This window comes from Eptatretus burgeri, chromosome 8 (assembly GCF_056783735.1).
Source record: "Eptatretus burgeri isolate ZD-2024b chromosome 8, Ebu_testis_v1, whole genome shotgun sequence".
NCBI classification, from domain to species: domain Eukaryota; kingdom Metazoa; phylum Chordata; class Myxini; order Myxiniformes; family Myxinidae; genus Eptatretus; species Eptatretus burgeri.
In genome coordinates, this window is record NC_140968.1 from 30,474,940 (window position 1) to 30,495,021 (window position 20,082).

The 20,082-nt window shown below is 41.8% G+C and overlaps 1 protein-coding gene across 5 annotated transcripts in view; it reads left to right on the forward strand.

Moving 5' to 3' along the window:
* The window catches only part of LOC147021440 (uncharacterized), a 70,971-nt gene extending 51,449 nt beyond the window's left edge, over window positions 1–19,522 (forward strand). For 4 of the 5 annotated variants that reach the window (XM_085891369.1, XM_085891371.1, XM_085891367.1 and 1 more), the window contains 4 exons: window positions 2,265–2,369; window positions 3,143–3,240; window positions 4,987–5,146; window positions 18,592–19,522. In XM_085891369.1, coding sequence (XP_085747495.1) covers window positions 2,265–2,369; window positions 3,143–3,240; window positions 4,987–5,146; window positions 18,592–18,780 — 552 coding nt within the window. In that variant the 3' untranslated portion in view covers window positions 18,781–19,522. The remainder of the gene's footprint in view (window positions 1–2,264; window positions 2,370–3,142; window positions 3,241–4,986; window positions 5,147–18,591) is intronic. The other variant, XM_085891370.1, reaches the window with a different exon arrangement.
* The last annotated feature ends 560 nt before the right edge of the window (window positions 19,523–20,082 follow it).

Below are 20,082 nucleotides of genomic sequence, written 5' to 3' on the forward strand. Positions count from 1 at the left end.
CCCTTGCAGGTTAGAGTGGGGATTTAGTAATTTGTTAATGGTGCCGGCGATAGCTCACCGACTATTTGTGAAGATACACTGTGGAATCTTTAGTGTCCACCAACTCGTGCTAGCAGATGGGACGCCCATTTTAGCATCTATCCGAGGGATGGCACACACTTGGACGCCTCACCCTTCCCGCGAGACACCAGGATGACACTTTATAGCTGGGCTGAGATTCAAACTAAGTTAAGGATAGACAACTAAGGAGGCAAGTGTGTATACTTCTCAGCCAACCTGCAGGCCTGGTGGAACAACCACAAAGCTCTTTATATAGTCATAGCTTGTCAGTCTGTCTGTCCTATAATAAGATGACAGAATCTTGTGAGATTGTGAATTGAATGCCGTTTTGTCATTTCCTTATTATAACGTGTGTTGTGTACATATTTATGCACCACAAAGCAGATAATTAATTTACGATCATTTATTAACACAATTCCGCGACTCACAATCACAAGAGGAGCAATTAGACAGAATTTCCGTGGGACATGTCTCACAGGATTGTGCATTGGGACCCGAAGGTCGTTTAGGTGATTGTTCCCGCGAGACGCATCTCGCATCTACCTCGGTTGTGAATGGGGTGAAAGGAGAAGTTGGGAAAGTGGGAAAGCAGGTAATGAGGAGGTAAGGGTTGGTGAAGTTGGTGACGACATCATAATAAGGTGGATAGGAGGAGGGGAAAGATTTAAATAGTCCACCATTTTAATGATGAAATGGAGAAATAATGTGTAATGATGTAAGAATGCAATCTTTCTTCGAAGAATGGGAAGAAAGGGGAGGAGAGGACAGAGTTGGGTGGGGGTGCAAAGAGCGGGGACAGTGGTGGGGGGAGTTGAGGACTTGTGGGGAGTGGTGGTTGAGTATTTGAGGTGGGGAGGCGGTTTAAAGCCTTGGAGTTGTGGGGGGAGAGAGGGAGTTGAGGACTTGGGGTCGAGTTTGGGCGGGGGGGGGGGGGGTTGGAGGTTGATTTAATCGAGTACCAACACGAGGGAGCACATAACTTGGCAGTAAATGCCCATGATTTATTAAACTGATCTTTGCATAATATTGTTGAAGTCATATTGTACATATTGTGGGGAATTTCCCTGGGGATGTGCTGGTGCTAGTATAATGTGGGTACCTCGCAGTGTGCATTTTGCGGTGTTTTTGTTTATTCTCTGATACAAGTGACCCTCATGGAGAGATTCTCGTGCTGTTTTATCCTTACTTATTCTCTTTGTTTCTCCTGTCCTTGGTCCCGCTACAGTATGCCACTGATGAATGCTCTGCTCACCGGTTGTTTAAAGGCCAGGGAGACATCCGAAGATAGAGTTCCGAAACGTCACTCCCACCCCATTGCCTATTTCACGATGCTGATTTATTGCTTGCTGATAGTCATGGTATCACACGGAAAAACGTCATGAGGAGAGGTTATTCTTTTATCATCGAGCCAGCAACAGGATGGCGTCATCTTTGTGGGATGTCTGAAGGGGGCAAAGCGTGAGATTGTTCGAGCAATTTTTGATGCAAGATTTTTTTTTTTGATGTGTCGATCTCCCAACTGACGTGTTTGTACTCGTCGTGACCACCCGGTCTGAAATGAAGTCCTCTCGCCTCGAGACCTCCGTGTGACGCGCGGAGTGCCTTTGCGGCAAGCTTTCCTTTGTTTTCCTGTTTTAAATTGGCCACATCAAACAGCCTCTGCAGTTCAGGGTTATTTTGATTTTTAAGGAAATTGCTATTAGATTTGAGATTCTTTTTTTTTTTTTCTTTCTTTCAAATAACGGATCGAGACACATGGAAGAACGAGTTGATAGAGGGTGAACCAACGTCCGTGACATTGGGCCGTATTTGCACGTCCTGAGGGGAATGAACAAAATGAGGCGAGAGGACATTGTTGGTGATTTATTTACAAAACCCCTGACATTTAAAGTAATTGAAACGTTGGCCATCACGTCATTCAAATTGCCTTTCTCACCTCCTTGCGGTTACCGAGGTTGGGGTCGGTGGAATGAACAAGCAACAGAGGGAGGGCCTGCATCATCTCCCTCCGCTTGTGACGTAGTGTTGCAGCCTATTTTTAGATACTGACGTCACATTTTGAATGAAAAGGGAGGGGGGAAGGGGAATGGGGAGCCACGAACGGCAACGTCGACAGCCAGAGGACCCGCGGCACTATCTGGAGCGCCCCCTTCCCCCATTACCTTAGCTCCTTGGTGACCTGGCGCAACCACTTGTGTACACAGATGCACGTGGGGCTGGATCAATTTGCCACCCTCGACCGCGTCGCCATGGTCGGACAAGTAGCCAAGGTTGGCGACGAGCTCATTGAAGGCAATCTCCCGGGAAAGGTGAGCGGGCTGTTGGAATTCTTCTTGGCTTCGTTTCCCGCATTTTTTGTTTGCTCTTTGTTTCCAACTCCACGTGATTCATTGGTAGAGCTGGTGGATCCGCTCACCTTGAAAAGCCTTTGAGATGCAAAAGTGCTTTTCATTCTTCATTCCCCTAACTCTCGTACCTCCCAAGGACACCTTTTTGTACGTATTTCTACCTCTTTTACCCACTCCCTGGTTTTAACTATTTTTGAAAGGATTGTTGGTAATGCTGAGCATTTATAACTGCATTGATGAAGAGTGCTGAGCATTTAGCTTTGAGGTTTTCCTGATCTTTTAACATTCGGCACGGAAGTGTTAGACTTTGCTTTGTGAAATACAAGGATTTTTGTCGTTGCAAAATAAAAAATAAAAAAAACTGGAGGCAGAGATTGGTGGAGTGGGGTCTGGGAGCAGATTGATATAATTTGATGGTGTGCCATTGCCAGTATTGAACATGATGTGACATCCGTGGATTTCCCTCGTTCCGACCCCGGGGTTGCATGGTTTATCTCTATCCCTCCAACAATTGCACCCCTCCCCTCCATCTGTGTGCGTGTTTCCCCATTTGGGATTTTGCTGCAGTGCAGTTTTACCCTTTAGTCCTTTGTGACATCTCCATTGCAGAGCTGCATGAGATCATCTATAGTTCTTACCAAGCTGACTATGCCGGCCTTTCTGTTTGGGTAATCCCGGTGCTCCATCGTTTTTTTTTGTTTGTTTGTTTTTTGTTCCCTGTTCGGTCCACACAGCCCGAGGGGACACCTGGTAGGAGCATCCTACAAATGAACGGTCACGGTCAACAGCAGCAGGACAGCGATGATGCAGACATCGAAGATGCGGAGAACAGGTCTCTTCTGATAATTCATTTTGATTCCTGTAAAATAATATAATAAATATTACTTTACAGGTACATGTGCACAATTGGTAATAGATGAATGGATGGAGTGGGAGGATAGGGTGAAACCCGTATCCTGACAATTAGGGGATAAGTATAACTTACAGGTGTTCTTCAAAGCCAGAAACCATATTGGCATGAAAATGACCACCGTAGTATCCCAAGTCCATGGGGGAGTCACTGCTTTAACTTGGTATAACGCATCCTCATAATCTGGTTCCAGAGAAATTAAATGCAAATCAACATCAAAACAATGATTTATTATTTTTTTCTTTATAGGAGCGGGGCTCAAGGATGAGCAAGGTATAACTGACATTCGGACAAACCTCAAAGGAATGATTGAACAGGAACGAAGAGAGGGAAGGGGGGGTTGGGAAAACACTGAAAATAGCAAGACGGTTGAGTTGGTGAAGGTTAATTGGGGATGACATGAGATGGTGGTGCACTGCTTCCTTGGAAGTCCGGATGGGAAGAGTGAGACAGAACAGCCTCTGGAAGGGGGTTCCATAGACGAGAGAAGCAAGAGGTGGGGGTTGAGGTGCACAATCAGCCTGGATTTTGGAAGTTTAACCAGGAGAGCGTTATTGGAAGAACGCGTACATCCTCAATTCGGGGGAGGGTTGGAAGGCAGACAGGGTTGTGACTTGCATACAATGTGAGAGAAACAGACCTTGTGCTTTGGCCTCGTCAAGGGAGATTCAAATATTTTTATGAGCTTCAGATTCCACAGAATGTAGGCGAGACCGATATGATGCTGGGGCACCAATCCATAGCAGAGAGAAGTACTCCATTTACAGACAAAGGCCTTGCAGACTGTGGGTAGCTCTGATTTTCCAAGGAAAAACTTGGATCGACAGAGGATACCCAGTCTCCAGGAGAGGGTTCCATTGATCGCCACACGTTGCCTGTGTGAGTGGAGGAATTCAAACAGCAATCTATGTTGTCATTGCTTGTTGTTTTTTGTTGTTGTTTTTATAAAGTACAATGGTTTTATTTTGATAGTTCTCTTTCACTATGAGGTAGGGTTAAAAAAGTAAAATATTTTGGCATTACAAAGTTGAAAATGCATCGGTTTTAAAATAATACCCAGAAGGATAACCTCTCTAACTTACTCTGGCAAGGCTTCCATTAAAGTGTTCTATTTTGTTCCGCAGAATGCAGTAATAGCATCTCCAGGTCAAGCCACTGGCTTAAAATAACATGACACTTTGCGGTTATTCAACCCACTTCGGTGCCATTTCCCAAAGATAGCACTGCCTCGATGGTGTGTGCACGTGTGTGTTATGTTGTGCATGTATCGTTGCCCTTTAAATAAATCGGCCTTGTGTTTGTAGTTCCAGTAAATGCATTTTCCTTTATTCTGCCTTCCTGTGTTATTTTCTTTTGTGTGTGTGCCAACATTTGTATAATTTGCAGTTGTTTTCACCAGAGTAAGTTTTTGCAAATGTCCCACATGTGGTGAACGAACAAGTTGATTCCAATTTCCAACCATATCAAAGTCAAAATTGTATTCAACTTCAGCTTTTACCTTTGCTCTGGAGATATGAAGTTTGCATCTGTCTCGGACTGTTTTCAGCACAACCAGACCTCTAGGTGCAGTGGAGACAAGACCTTGATCTCCAAACTGTTACCTTTACCAACATGCCGTTTTTAATGTCAAATACTATATTTTTAGTTTTCTCTGCGACACCTGTCCAGGTGCTTCGGGATAGAGAGGAGCAGCTTGCGCCGCAGGCGACGAGTGAAGCCTGTGCATCAGGATACAACTGAGAGCGAGGAGGACGTGAGTGAAATGAATCATCGGTCCCGGTGGAACTCCCGTATAAGCCCTCACCATGACACGAAGCTTGACGGAGAGGTGCGTCCTTCCTCACACAACATTCTGCCAGATTATTTAGTGGTCATTAATTATGAGACTTGTATTCTTTTAATTTATCCAAAACGTTTTATTCAATTCCACGTATCATGACAGCGTGCCGCATTACACTCAAATTGCATCATAAAACAAAAGAAAACCCCTCGATTTGTAAAAAAACAAATCAGAATACACCATAAAAAAACTAGAATGGTACTCAGTAGAGCACATACCTCCACCAGGCTGAACAGTTTACGTTTTGTATGCCACTAATGGGCTAGATCTGAACCAAAATCTAATCAGCTTGTTCTTGTCACCTACGCAACTCATCCACCAAGACTTGTTATAATCCGTCCACAACTTTTTGAAATATGCTGTATATCGTTTTTGGCCCCATCTTTCAATTGTGAAAAATCACTTTTAGAATTCTAGTTTCCGGATCCTCATGAAAATCTAATCAATTAGTCCTTGTCACATACCCAATCTGTACACCAAGTTTCATCTGGATACGTGAATGTTTTGAAATATAATGTTATCGTCAATGACCATAAAAATCGCACTTGTTTCCCTTGGAGAGTGCTTAACATGTGCCAAGTTTCAATTATTTCTATGGAGTGGTTTCGGAGATATAGAAGTCCAAAGTTTTGCCTTTTTTAAAAACATGGCCACACCACGTGTCCTATGATGTTGGAATTATCATTAAAACATTCTACATTAATAGTCGCACCAACAGTGAAAATTTTGTCTCAATCGGATGAACAGTTGCAGAGAAAACGGAGAAAATTGGCACGGACAGATGGACGGACAACACAAAAACATAATGTCTCCGGCGACTGTCAGCATAAGAATTATTGTATCCAGATCCAGATGTAGGTCTTCACCAAAATCTAATCATTTCATCCTTGTCACACTGACCTGTCCACCAAGTTTTGTTCGAATCCGTCCATCACTTTGAGATATCCTGCTCAGAAATGGACGGACACACACACAGACAAACAAACAACACATGCAGACAACCGGCTGAAAACATAACTTCCGTCCACCTTTGGTGGCAGAGGTAAAAAAAAATCCAATAAAAAACACGACTCAAGTTAAATGTATTTCTCCTAGAATAATGAAACAATGGATTTACTCTCAATAATACAAGTGTATCAAAAACGATCAGTATGAATAAGTGTTGTCTCGGCTTAAATATAAAGGATAAAATAATAGAGGAATGACAGAACAAAGAGAAAATAAATATCTAAAGAATGATGAACAAGGACAAGACAAAAGGAATGAATCGGACGTGCTCGTGACAGTTAAAAACGTACGTACACGCACACTAACATCATGGAATCCATTTTTCATAAAAAATGTGAACCAACTAGGGTAAAACATTCTTCAAACAATTTGTTTTACAAACATACTCTGAGATGTTAACTGTCCACCTAAGGGTTCTTGTGTCGTTATTCGCTGGGAAGTATTATATAAATTGATTGGTAGTTTGAGTATTTTCCAAATTAATACAATGACAATACAGAGAGACTTTCTATGTTCTTCCAAACTTTGGAGTTGGCACTGAGACAAAACTTTGTTGTACGTTGTGTATTTAGATCCCATCACGATGCAAATAACACGTTTTTCAACTCGTTCAACATGGAGGTCATGATGTTTTGTGAGTGTTTTAATGCAAGTTGTTTATAAAGCAACTGCCTCACCACAAGATTCAGAGTGATCAGACACCACAGGATTCAAAATTTAAGAGTGGGAATATGGGTAAGATGTTTGAAGAAGATGTGGGATGAATCTGTGTGAGTCTGCATAAGACAGAACAGGTTTCTGTGGAAGAATTCCCAGGCTGAATTATTAATAGTGGCGGTGGATATTGGAGACCAGTCCTGAAGTGTAAAAAGAAAACAAAAAAAGCGCGACTGTAGAAGCAGGTCACATTGTATAAACTGCAGAAACGCAGGGTTCATGAATGTCGAATCCGCAAATGTCAGGGATCCACAGTATTTGCAAGCTGGTTTGATTGACGGCATTCAACCAATGTGAGTGAGGTCATTGACATACTTAAATGTGTACAGTTCATCAGACTGCAGTGCCTCGTTAATCATTGGGAGAATAATGATTGGGCCTAAGCCTGTTTCTTGTTGGACTCGTGCATTCAGCAATGCCCAGTCGGAGTGAGTTGCTTGTTGATGTACACTCTGCTGGCACGGAAATAAGAAATCTGAGATCCAGAGAATGATAGTGGGACGTATATAAAGATCGATCATCAAGATCACAATTGTGTGATCAATTTGATAAAAAGGCTTATTGTAAAATTCATCAAAATCACCGAGAAGGATGATTTGGTCTTTTTCATGTTCATGTATATGGAGTTCCGAGACTATTGAAATTGTACCGTAATGCATGGAGCGCAATCCACACAAATCAAAAAGACAACTCTCAGCTGAAACAGCAATCGGTCGCACATACAGTGGCCTGCAAAAGTATTCACCCCTGATCAATACCGTAACATTTACATGAATTATGAATGATGTCGAAACAACTTTTCCAAATGAACTTTTTTATTCATAACTGAAGAGACCAAACTAAACACTTATTTTGGAAGGAGGTTACATGTCAGGAATACCTGCAAAAACGTACAAATCAAAATTCACTGGTTGCAAAAGTATTCAGCCCCTTAAGTCAGTACTTGGTGGAAGCATCTTTTACAGCAATGACTGCTACGAGTCTTTTTGGGGTGGTCTCTAACAGCTTTGAACAGTGAGATGGTGAAACCTTTGGCCATTCTTCACGTGACAATTGCTCTAGTTCTGCCAAGTTTGATGAGGATCGTCGATGGCTTGCAATCTTCAAGTCTCACCATAGTGGGGCGGATATGTAACATTTTTTTGGTGGAGTTGTGCACTTCTGGAAAGAAGCATGAAACTTTGCCCTGGGGGGGTTTTGGGTATGCTGATTTCAAAAATTGCGGGAACCACGATGTCACTCCAGCAGTTCTCGCCAAAAATTAAGAGATTCAAAATGGCTGCCACAAAAACACATTTTTGGCCATAAAACGGCTCTAAGTAGCCCGATTGCCTTTATCTTGATGTCTATACCTATGTTTTTGAGGCCAATGAATCCAATAAAACACATGAGAAGACTCATAACCTATATCTTCATGCTGAAAATTTTAAAATATTGCTGTTATAACACTAATTTTCATAGAAACGTATTATTGACATAGTGATTTGCACCTAACCTTAATTCCTTATATAATTGTGTTCATGCCACTAGAGCAGAAACCTGGTGAGGCTTGAATTTAGCACATTCTTGATGTTATTCATGCACCATTGTCCTATAAATGCATAGCAAATTGTGTAAATGTACATCTCTACACAATGATGTACATCTCTTCTCAATGATGTATATATCATGCCAGGCTAGAGACAGTGATATGGATGCTTTCTTCAGGCAGGAAAATCATACCTGGCCTCCATCATTGGCAGCGAATCGCATCATGCACCAATCAAGCAAATCAGACTTGATGGAATGTTTGGAATCATTGGTACCTCAAGCAGAATCTGTTCCAAAAGTGGATGTAAAAATTGTTGATGGCGCTGCCCTTGTGCACATACTCGATCCGAAGAAGTCAAGGGCTTCTGTCAAAACTTTCAAGGACTACTCACAACTGGTGTTCCTGCCATATTTGGAACGCATGCTCCAGGATGTTGTTTGTTTGGATGTAGTCTGGGATGTATACAAGGACAGCCTCAAGGCACAGACATGACAGAACCATTGATCTGGAAACAATCTCAGAGTTGCCAACAACACAAACATGCCAATCAACTGGAAGAATTTCCTGCGTTGCGATTCGAACAAAGAGTCTGTTCAAACTCCTAGCCAGTGCAATACAGGAGTTTCAACCCCCTGAACGGAAGCTAGTCATCTCTACACATGGCGAGAAAGTTGTTTCATCACCCATATCCAATCTCTCGGACTTGTCCTGCACTCATGAGGAAGCGGACACACGGCTCCTGTTTCATGCTTTCAATTCATTCAATTCCGGATTCACCAAGCTGATGATACATGCTACGGATACCGATGTGGTGGTTATTGCAATTGCTGTGGCAAGTGTCTTAAAGGAGTGTGAAATATGGGTGGCATTTGGTCATAGGTCTAAAGTATGGTATATCGCCTGTCACCTGATTTCAGCTGAATTAGGTGATGATGCATCTTGGGGTCTTCTGTTTATCCATGCAATATCAGGATGTGATACTGTTTCTGCCTTCTTTGGAATTGGAAAGAAAACAGCTTGGGCAGTATGGCAAAGTATGCCTCAGCTTACACCTACTTTCATTAGTTTATCTCATGCTCGAGCTCAGATATCCCAAGACGATATGGACCAAATAGAAAGATATGTTGTTCTCTTGTATCAGCGAACATCTGCACTTTGCCATGTGAATGAAGCCAGGAAGCAGTTGTTCACTAACAACCGTAAGATGGAAAACATTCCTCCAACATTACATGCCCTAGAACAGCATGTGAAAAGGGCTGTTTATCAGGCAGGGCATATCTGGGGACAGTCACTTGTAGGAAAGCCCAATGTTCCATCACCAGATATATGGGGCTGGGAGAGAGTGAAAGATGATTCCCCATGGACTCCATGCTGGTTTACTCTGCCAGAGGCAGCCAAAGGTTGTCAAGAACTGTTGAAATGCTGATGCACAAAGGAATGCACGAAAAGATGCACTTGTGTCAAAGCAAATCTGCCATGTACACAGTTGTGCTTCTGCTCGGGACATTGTAACAGAGAGTAAGAAGTAAATCTTGGCCATGTTAACACAACACTACAGTGACATAGTGACTGATATGTTAGAGTAATTCGACAACATTTTAAATGGACACATATGCTGCACCCTTAGCACATGGTTTTCCTAGTTTTTCCATCATATAGTTCCTGCAGTATTGAGAAATACATATTCTAAAGGAACTACATGTGTTGTACCTGATCATTCCATGGCTGAATAGTACAGAGTTAAGCCTGGCTACTGGAGCAATAGTAAACCCCTGGTGGTAATTATTGGAACTTGTTCATGTCATTTTGTTGTGTAGCATAGGTGTCCCTTAAACAGAACGAATGACACACAATTGGATCCCTTAAACTCATAAAAATTGTATTGGTGCCAAGATGGCAATCGGTGTACTCACTTTTGATGTTGACTGTTGTAGGAAATTGCACTATGGGCGTTTAAAAAAAAATACAATAAAGATATATGTTAAGAGTCTTCACATGTGTTTTATTGGATTCCTTGACCTCAAAAACATAGGTATAGACATCAAGATCAAGGCAATCGGGCTACTTAGAGCCATTTAATGAGCAAAAATGTGTTTTGTGGCGGCCATTTTGAATTTCTTAATTTTTGGCAGGAACCGCTGGATTGACATCGTGGTTCCCGCAATTTTTGAAATCGGCACACCCAAAAACCCCCTCGGGCAAAGTTTCATGCTTCTTTCCAGAAGTGCACACTGATTTCACATATCCGCCCCACTTCGATAAATGTTCAATTGTGATCAAGTCAGGACTTTGACTGAACCACTCAAGAACATTTAATTTCTTCTTCTTCTTCAGCCACTCCAGTGTAACTTTAGCTTTGTGCTTTGGATCATTGTTCTGCTGAAATGTGAATCTCCTACCCAGTTTCATATTCATGGCTGACTCAAGCAGGTTTACATCAAGGATTCTCCTGTACTTTGTACCGTCCATTGTCCCTTCTACCCTGATAAGCGTTTTCCAGTCCCTGCTGATGAAAAGCAGCCCCATAACATGATGTTGCCACCACCATTCTTGACAGTCGGGATGGTGTTGACTGGATGATGTGCAGTGTTAGGCCTACGCCAGATGTTACGCTTTTAATTTCGACCAAGAAGTTCAATTTTTGTCTCGTCTGACCACAAAACATTTCTCCATATGTCTGCAGTTTCATTACGATGCTTTTCGCAAACTCCATATGAGCTTTTAGATGCGTCTTTTTCAGTAATGTCTTCTTTCTTGACACCTGTCCAGAGAGGCCAGATTTGTAAAGTGATTGGGATGTTGTTGATTGATGAACACTGACTCCTATCTCAGACAAAGAGCCTTGCAGATCCTTCAAAGTCATTATTGGATTCACAATGACATCCTGAGCCAGTTTCCTGCTTGCCTGGCTGCTGAGTTTGGATGGGCGACCTGATCTGGGTCGAGTCTGGGTGATATGATATGTCTTCCACTTCTTAATAATGGATTTCACTGTACTCAAAGGGATAATGAGTGACTTTGAAATCTTCTTATAACCCTCTCCTGAACAGTGTTTCTCCACCACTTTATGTATGACTTCTTTGGAAAGCTCAGTGGTCTTCACGTCTGCCTTGTTGGTTGACCAAGCGAGTTGCACCTTAAAACTCCTGAGATAAGTGGGGGAGCTTAGTTTTTACGTTAAACCACTGTTTACATACAGGTCAAACCTACTACCTCTATTTTGTAACCTTTCAAACAAATTATTTGCTCCTGAAGTAATTTATGGTTTATTAGGCACCAAGGGGTTGAATACTTAAGTATGCAACTGAGAATCATCTGATTTTTCTCCTTGAATCTTAACTTGATCACATTTTATCTGCATTTTTTTTTTTTTGCTTTATTGCTTTGGAGTAGTTTGTGAAGACTATATATTAAGTTTGATTTGAAAGCATCATTAAATAAGTTCAGGTGGCATCAAAATGTGAAAACTTTGGAAGTGGTGGAAGGGGATGAATACTTTTGCAGACCACTGTAAGTGTGATGAATACTGAAGGAAGACATTGGGATTTTTCCTTACGAAATGCAACTTTTCCAGGCACTTAATGAAAATGATCACAGAAGACAGATTGAGTTTTTTTTTTTAATGGCTTTTCTGAAGCACTGGAAAATGAAGACCTTTGTCTTGATGGCATCATTTTCTCTGATTGCCGTATTTACATTAACGGGATGTTCAATAAACAGAATTCCAGATTTTGGACTGGGGAAGTCACAAGAACATGAAGAAAAATTGCTTCACTCTCTGAAAATCACTGTCTGGTATGGACTGAGTTTATCACGAAGCTACGGTCCCTAATTTTTATGAGAGACCCTATTATTGAAATGGCAGTAACTGTGACATTAGATCATTATGTTCTTATGCTGAATACTTGCCTACAGAACAGGGTGAGAAATAATGAGAAATCTCCGGTTTAAACAAGATGGAGCCACTTCCCACACCTCAAATGAATTTCTTGCTTCCTTACAATGATTCCAATGCAATGATTACAATGATAATACAACCACAATACACCACAACCTGTTGAACGTCATTTACGCATGCGTAGAGTGAGAAACTTTCCCGTAAAACTCAGTCGTGGATTGCAAGACTTCGTAGGTTGTAAGGTACAACAAAATGCGTAATTTACGAAGGAAAAGGGTCCAAGGAAAAGGGTCCATAACGGTCTGTTGATTCTTTCATAGAGGTTCACAGGGGGTCATATTGGTTGTATTCTAAATTCAACTTTCCATCAGGCTTTGCACAGTCCTTGAAATTCTTGGAAAAACAAAGAAGCATTTTCTAATACTGGAAAGTCCTAAAAAACTTGTCCAAGTCCTTGAAACTCCTGGAAAATTGAGAAAATTTCACAAATATAAATAATCTGCCAGGCCCCGGTCATAATTGCTAATTCTGACAGCCACTTTAAGAAAACGTTACCAATTACAACCTCCTCCAGGGATTCTCAATTAAAACCGCCCAAAATGGTTTCTCAGTCCAGACCCAGTTGCACATGGAGCTGATCCTAATCCTCTGTTTGTATGATGCTGTTTTAGTTGCTAAATTATTCCTGAGCGAATTCCCTCTAATGTTCTTCTATTCTCTGCCTCTAATTATGTGTTAATGGCCTCTGGCGTTTATTCCTTCAGACCACAAGTATTTGACCCTGGGACTTTACTGCGGTTTCAACTTGACACACATAATTGCAAATCAGCGGCGCTACTGCTGTGCCGGTGGTAACTGAGACATGCAGCGTGTACAGTACAGTACAGTACAGTACAGTACTGCACTGTACTGTACCTATCTCCATGTCAAAACTGCGTTCTGTGGTATCAATTCGCACATTTTGACATTCCAGGCATCTCCGTCTCCAGTAAAAACTCTTGCTCAAGAGAATGCCCGCATAGTTATTTGGGCGGTGTATAGGCAACAGACTGCTGCTTCGATCAGTCCCGACAATTGAAAATAAGTCTGTTTTGAAGCAAAAACATGCCCACTGCCGATGCGCATATATAACACACTGCCTATATGCATATACAGATTCCAATTGCACTGGCCTGATGGACCATCGGGCTGACAGAGGCCTGAAACCTAAGGACTGAAGTGTGACCACTTTACTTGCTGTGGTCTTCACAAGGCCTGTGACTCCTATCTTCTCCAACCTTTTGATATTTGATGATCATTTTAACAGTTTCTTTGGTCGTGTTACACTGAATGGAAAAGTTATAGGAGGGCATGGTAATTTTGAAAATGACAGCTACAAATATGTCTGGTTTTTCATTCACCAAAGTGGTGACCGTTTTAGATTTCAGGTTACAATTGTGGGTGAAGTCAGGCAAGCTGTCCAACAGATGGATGGAAAGGAGTGCCACACACACACACACACACACACACACACACACACAATTATAGAGAAGACAAGCAGGGTACCCATCTCCGATGGGTTCGTATATGTCTCACCTTGAATGAGCAATTTTCTGAAGAGTGTATTGGTAGAAACACAAATTCAGTGGAAATTTTTATTGAGCAGATATCTCAGCGAGTGGAGTCTGTAACCTTGGCAACCTCGTCCGTTCCATTCCACCAGCTAAGATTGCCAATCCATGCTTGTTGTACCTCCGAAGTACTGCTTGGGAGTGAGGGTTAAATTATGGAAGCTTTGCTGGGAAACGGATTTAGGCACCTTTTGAGCCTACCGCCTAACTGAAGATCACCAAAGTTTTTTTTTTTTGTTTTTTTTTCCATGCCATCTGACCACCTCCAGGCACCTCTCACTCTCCACGTCGCTTCTTCAGCCCCAATCTGCCACTTTTTTATACTCGCCATAGCTTTGCTTTTGGCAATTTCCATTCGGTATTTGTCACAGCATTTTGTTCTGGTTTCCCATTCGATGATTCGTACATCAGTAGTTTCACTTTCACTTTCCAGCATCAGTTTCGCTTTGGGATATCAGTTTTGATTTGTCATTGCTGCAACTTGTGATGCGATGCGAATGGTGTACGAAAAAGGTCGTCAAAAACTATTTTTGGGGAGATTCATCTTCGATTTTCCAACGGGTCGAAAGTGCCTCAAGTGTCCTTAAATAATCTAAATTGTCCAAAGGGTCTTAAATTGTGTAAGGGGTCTTAAAATGTCTATCGGTCTGAAAAGTGTCTAAAGTGTCGAAGAAACTGTAAGTCTCTAAAGTGTCAAAATGGGTATGAAGGGGTCTTGATTTGTATAAATGGGAACACAAACTCTCCCATCTACTTTCTCAACACTCTCGAAGAAGTTCCGTCACTCAAACGCTTGGATTTCACTATCAGCTATGATCTCTCTTGGGCAAGCCACATTTCAAAGTTGGCCTCCAAAGCCAGGTGTCTACTGGACATCCACCATCATGCAAAACCCTTCCTTGGCACACCTGAATTTAAGGGGTCTGAAAGGGTCGAGAGGGTCTAAGTGGGTATGAAGTTGTCTAAAGGGTATATGGTGTCTGAAGGTCCAAAAGTTACTGTTGTGGAATTTGTTGTAAACCGACTCGGTGTAAATCCTATTACTCAATTGTCTCTGACACCCAAATAATCCACTGTCCACAAGGAAAAGTACATTTCGTCAAAGAACATTTATTGCGCGGTACCACGGAGTCCAAAACACTGGGATGTAAACATCCACAATGATTTGCACTAAACTAAGCTTACATTTCCTGATATAGATAGATAGATATATATATATATATATATATATATATATATATATATATATATATATATATATATATATATATATATATATATATATATATGTGCTTTGGTAGGAGTGGAGGCAAAGTGGGAGAACAAAGAGAGCTGATAAGCATTAGGAAAAATAACTCAAACTGCAATATGTGTCCACTGGGTGGAAAGAGAATGACATAATCATGGCAAAAGTTAGTGTTATCAACCAGGTCCTTGTTTCATCCTTGGTGAGAATTAAAAAAAATATTAAAAGCAGAACCAAGGGAGTACAGGATAAGACATTAGGTTATAGGTTTTACAAAGAAATGAATATAGAAGGCAGTGAGTACATGGGTAAAACCAGTGAGTGCAGTAAAAGAAAAGGCAACTTGTCTAAAGAGGAATATTCCCCATCATTACGTTCCAATAGTATGTGAAAAAGAACAGAATGAATCCAATGAGGTTTTTATCCACAACTTGATGGAGTACTTCTCTCCCCTCTGGGCTGGCACCCCTGCCTCACACCTTGCGAAGTTTGATGCCATGGAAACCAAAGCCTTCAAGATCATTGGAATCTCTCAGGATGAAGCGGAGTCAATGGACCTATCGCTTCACCATCACCGACAGGGCGGTGGCCTCTGTCTTCTTCTGCATCCTTTCTGGTCTTGCACCATCTGCCCTCTCTGTGCTTTGTACCCACCCTCCCCCCAGGTGTCTGCAGAACGCATGTGCTCCACCAGCAGCCCCCTCCTTGTGAAACTGCCTAAATCCAGAACCACTGCTCACCTCTACTCATTTGTTCCTCTTTTATCCCACTTGTGGAACCATCTTCCATGCTCTCTTCAATGTCATTCTTCCTTCCAGGTCTTCAAGCCAGTTGTTCACCACCATCTCAAATCATCCCCCACCCCTCATATAATTTTGCGTCTGTATCTATCTTGGCCACCCCTTGCATTCTCCCCTACCCCTCATCGTTACCTGTATCCCTTGTTTGTCTGCCTTCATCTGTTTTCTCCCTCCGCCCTGCTGTTGGTGTTTCCCCAACCTTATGGTGGGTGTTTCCCTTATCCTGCTATTCATTTTTTTATGTCACGTCCTGATCTGTTCTGTGTTCTAACTCTTTCACGAGCCTTGACTATGTAATAAAAAAGAGGGCCTCCAAAGGTCTAAGTGGGCATTAAGGGTTCTAAAGGTATATGGTGTTTAACGGTCTGAAAGTTACGCTGCAATTGTATGTGTAACGGAATTAATAGACATCGACACAGTCCAATAATACGTAATGAATAGACATAGTCAAGGTCCAAGTCCTGTTTAAATGGTACAGAAATGATAGACATACTGCTGAGGGTGGGTAGAGTTTGTGCATTTAAGCTCAGTTTCAAGGGGTGTAAAAGTCTTTGTGGTCTATGGGGTGTAAAGGTCTAAAAGCATATTCCAATAGAACACATGTACTATGTAATTAACAGACAAAATTCATAGACGTCCAAGTTACGTTCAAATCTGACGTAATTAATAGACATACTCACGTGGGTCGACTGGGGCTTCACCGCCCCCATTCCCTTTATCCCCATCTTGAGGGTGGGTAGTTTGTGCATTAAAGGTCTGAAAATGGTTTAAAGGGTATAAAAGAGGTACAGAGGTCTAAAGGGGTCTGGAAAGGTCTAAAATGGGTCCAAGGTTGAAAGGGTGTAAATATCTAAAAGGTACATTTCATTAGTATGTAATTAATAGACAGTTTCGATTGTACGTAGTGTAACTTTTTCCACAGACAGACATGAATGTTTTTTTTTTAATAGGATAGAAGATTAAATGGCAAGACAAAGTTTAAAATACGAAAGTGGATGAAAAATGCAATGTTGCAGGAATCGAAACTCCTCATAAAAGATCAATATCGTCGGTTAGAATGGATGACTCTCCTCTCCCAAAAGCCATTTCTGATTCTGATGGAGCATACTCTTTCAGAGCATTGGTGTTGCCGAAGCCGTTTCCTGGCAAGGGTTATATTTTGTGGTTTTACCATTGCCTTCCCAGTCGTAGTTCGGGAAGGGGATTGTAATTAGTTTATGGTGCCGGCGATCGCTCACCTACTCTTCGCAAAGGACACCGTGGGATTTTTAACGTTCACCGACTAATTCTGGCAGACGGAACACCCAGTTAATTAGCAACCCTCCAAGAGACGGCACACACATTGATGAATCGCCCTACCTGTGAAACACCGGGACGACAGTTTATAGCTGGGTCGAGATTCAAACCCAGGTTAGACAGCTTAGATGTGAGTGTGCAAGCATACCTCTGGGTCATCCTGTCGGCTGAAAATTTCCATATACGGACATTGAAAAGGTGGTATAAGGAATCATGGAAACTTTAAAAGAGGTACAGAGATGCATTGCATTGGAACCTTCAAACCTGCAAAATGGATTTTGCCTCTTGGGAGCATGATGTGTTTCACCGATCTAATTTGGAGAAAATCCTGTTAAGGCTTCAAAAGCCTTCAAACGTTCAAAGCACATGTTTCTTCCCAGCTCATAAGTCGATGATAACATGAAGTCAACGCTCATAATCAAGCTACAACTGTTTCCGTTTGCACTATATGTGGCAGAATATGCTGGTCCAGAATTAGACTATTCTCCCATGTAAGGGTCCATGACCATTGATACAGATTTGTCCAATTTATTTCTTGCTATTGCTGACCGCTAATCTGTTGTGATTCGACAGGAGACTCCATTAATATTGTGTTGAGAGAAAAATGAGTTTGTCCAAAATATCTGATAAAATGTGACTGCTGCTTGCCAAGAAGTGAAATATCAATCATTGAAGTTGTGCGAAGAGGGTCAAAATAATTACATTGAAAGCTTCGAGTTTAATGAGCGTGTTGAAGGACATGCTGGTGACCAATATTTAGCACTTGGACATTTGGACCACATGAGAATGGCACTTTATCCCTGGAGTTATGACTCAAGGACACTTATGTGCGTTCAGCTGCCAATAACCCTGACATCCTACCAATCAGGGTTCGGCTTATCTTCAAAGGAAAAACTAAATACAGGGCTTGGCACCACACCCGCCTTCTTCCCCCCTCACAGAAAAATCATTACGTACTTTGCACAAACCCCATGAACATAATTTAATCAAGATTACCAACAGTTTATCCTCCGTTTGTTTTATAAACGTAGTAAGTTTGATAACCCACTCCTGGTACATTCTCTTGATTTATGTCAGATCTGATTCATGAGAGGTATCGGGTTTTATCCACAAACTATCGCGTTGTTCATAATCGGTAGCATTTCAGATTACAGATCAGCAAAATTACATGAGATTACATTCCAGATAGGACAAGTTAAGTTGGTTAGGACTCGTGCTCTCGGTTCCATTCTTTTAAACCTGGTGCATGATGTAGAATGGGCATGTTTATCCGAGATAAAGTGGCACGCTGTAAAACGATTTTAATTTTTTGTTTGTTTGTTTCCAGGAAACTGCTTCTCGAGTGCGTCCGCTTTGTGTGTGGGACACTGCGGTACAGTTCTCGAGTGTGGGGCACTGCGGTACGGTGACGCTGACGCGTGCCGCTCCCTGGCGGCGGTGCCTGGTTCCCAGCGCGTGCTTCCTTGTGCTGGCGCTCATTCTATCCCTGGTTTATCTCCTGCCTCCAATCATTTGACTATCTGCTCAAACCCTTTTACTCCACTTTGTTCCTTTCCCACCACAGGCAAAACCCTGAAGTTTCATTAGAGCAACTTTGTACATAATGGATAAAAAAATTTTGAAGGCTTTCTTTTAAAACCACAAAAAACCCCAATGTAGTCGCGTTAGAAAATGTCACCCGGTTTATATGAAAGTATGAACATTATAGTGAGCCAGGAATAGCTTTTATGGAAGCCTATTCCGTTTGTGTGGTTTTGCAAGACTAAAATAAAAACATTCAACTTAACTTATTGCCAATAGTGATATAAAGGGCTTCAAAAGTCAGGCAATGGGACCAATTTGAACGTAATGTTGGTAGTTAAGGCCGTGCCAAAATTAGCTGGTTCCTATGGTTATCCTTCGTGGGTATATTTCACCTTTTTAGGCCATAATATGTCTATTTGCCTCCATGCTAAAGTTTGCCATTTTCCTTCTTGCATTGGAAGCTCTCATTTGACCTCGGCAGGTTAAACCAAATTAATTGGTGCTATTTCAACTACCATTGGCCAAACTAAAATTAAACCGGCATTTCCCCAATCACGCGCTTGATAAGGGTACTGCACATGTTTATTCTCTTCTCACACATTTTAATTTCCTTTTACATCCTTGTAAAGTGTCTTGTTCCTCCCACATCCTTATAAAGTGTCTTGTTCATCTGTAAGTTTCTCTTTTAAAATGCAAACCATTTGGAAAGGAAAATAAATAACATTTTAAGAGTAGGGTTACGTCTGTGATGTTAGTCTCGAAGTGAGATGCCAAATGACAATAGTCAGGTCCAGTACTGGTTTAACATTGAAGTTCACCTAGCTTTGCTTTTTATTGTTCGAGTCCATGTTTGATCATATTCTGGTTGTGGAAATTTTGCAACAGCATGGTTGGTCTGTCTATAAGGAGTTCCTGGCTTGGTACGGGCCAGTGTCTAGTCACTTGTAGCAAAAAATGAAGTTAAGTAGCCTGTTGATTTCCTGTGGATGTATGAGGCAACCTCACGTAATCGTCTTGCAGACCGCAAACCGGTTCCGTGAGGAAACCAGCTAATGGCGTTCTGACCTTCGCGACGAACACCCTCCAAGAATACTCAGCCAGGGAGATCGGGGTGTCGGCACACCCTCACTCGAAGATGGTGGCAGCACCACCAACCAACTATGCTTGTGCAAGCCTAGGAAGTCAGATAATCTTTGGAAAGAAAGGCTAATTGAGGAAAACAGATGGATTCTTCAGTAAAGACACTGAGTCCACTTTTGCAATGCATTGCTTTGGCTTTTGATAAGGCAATACG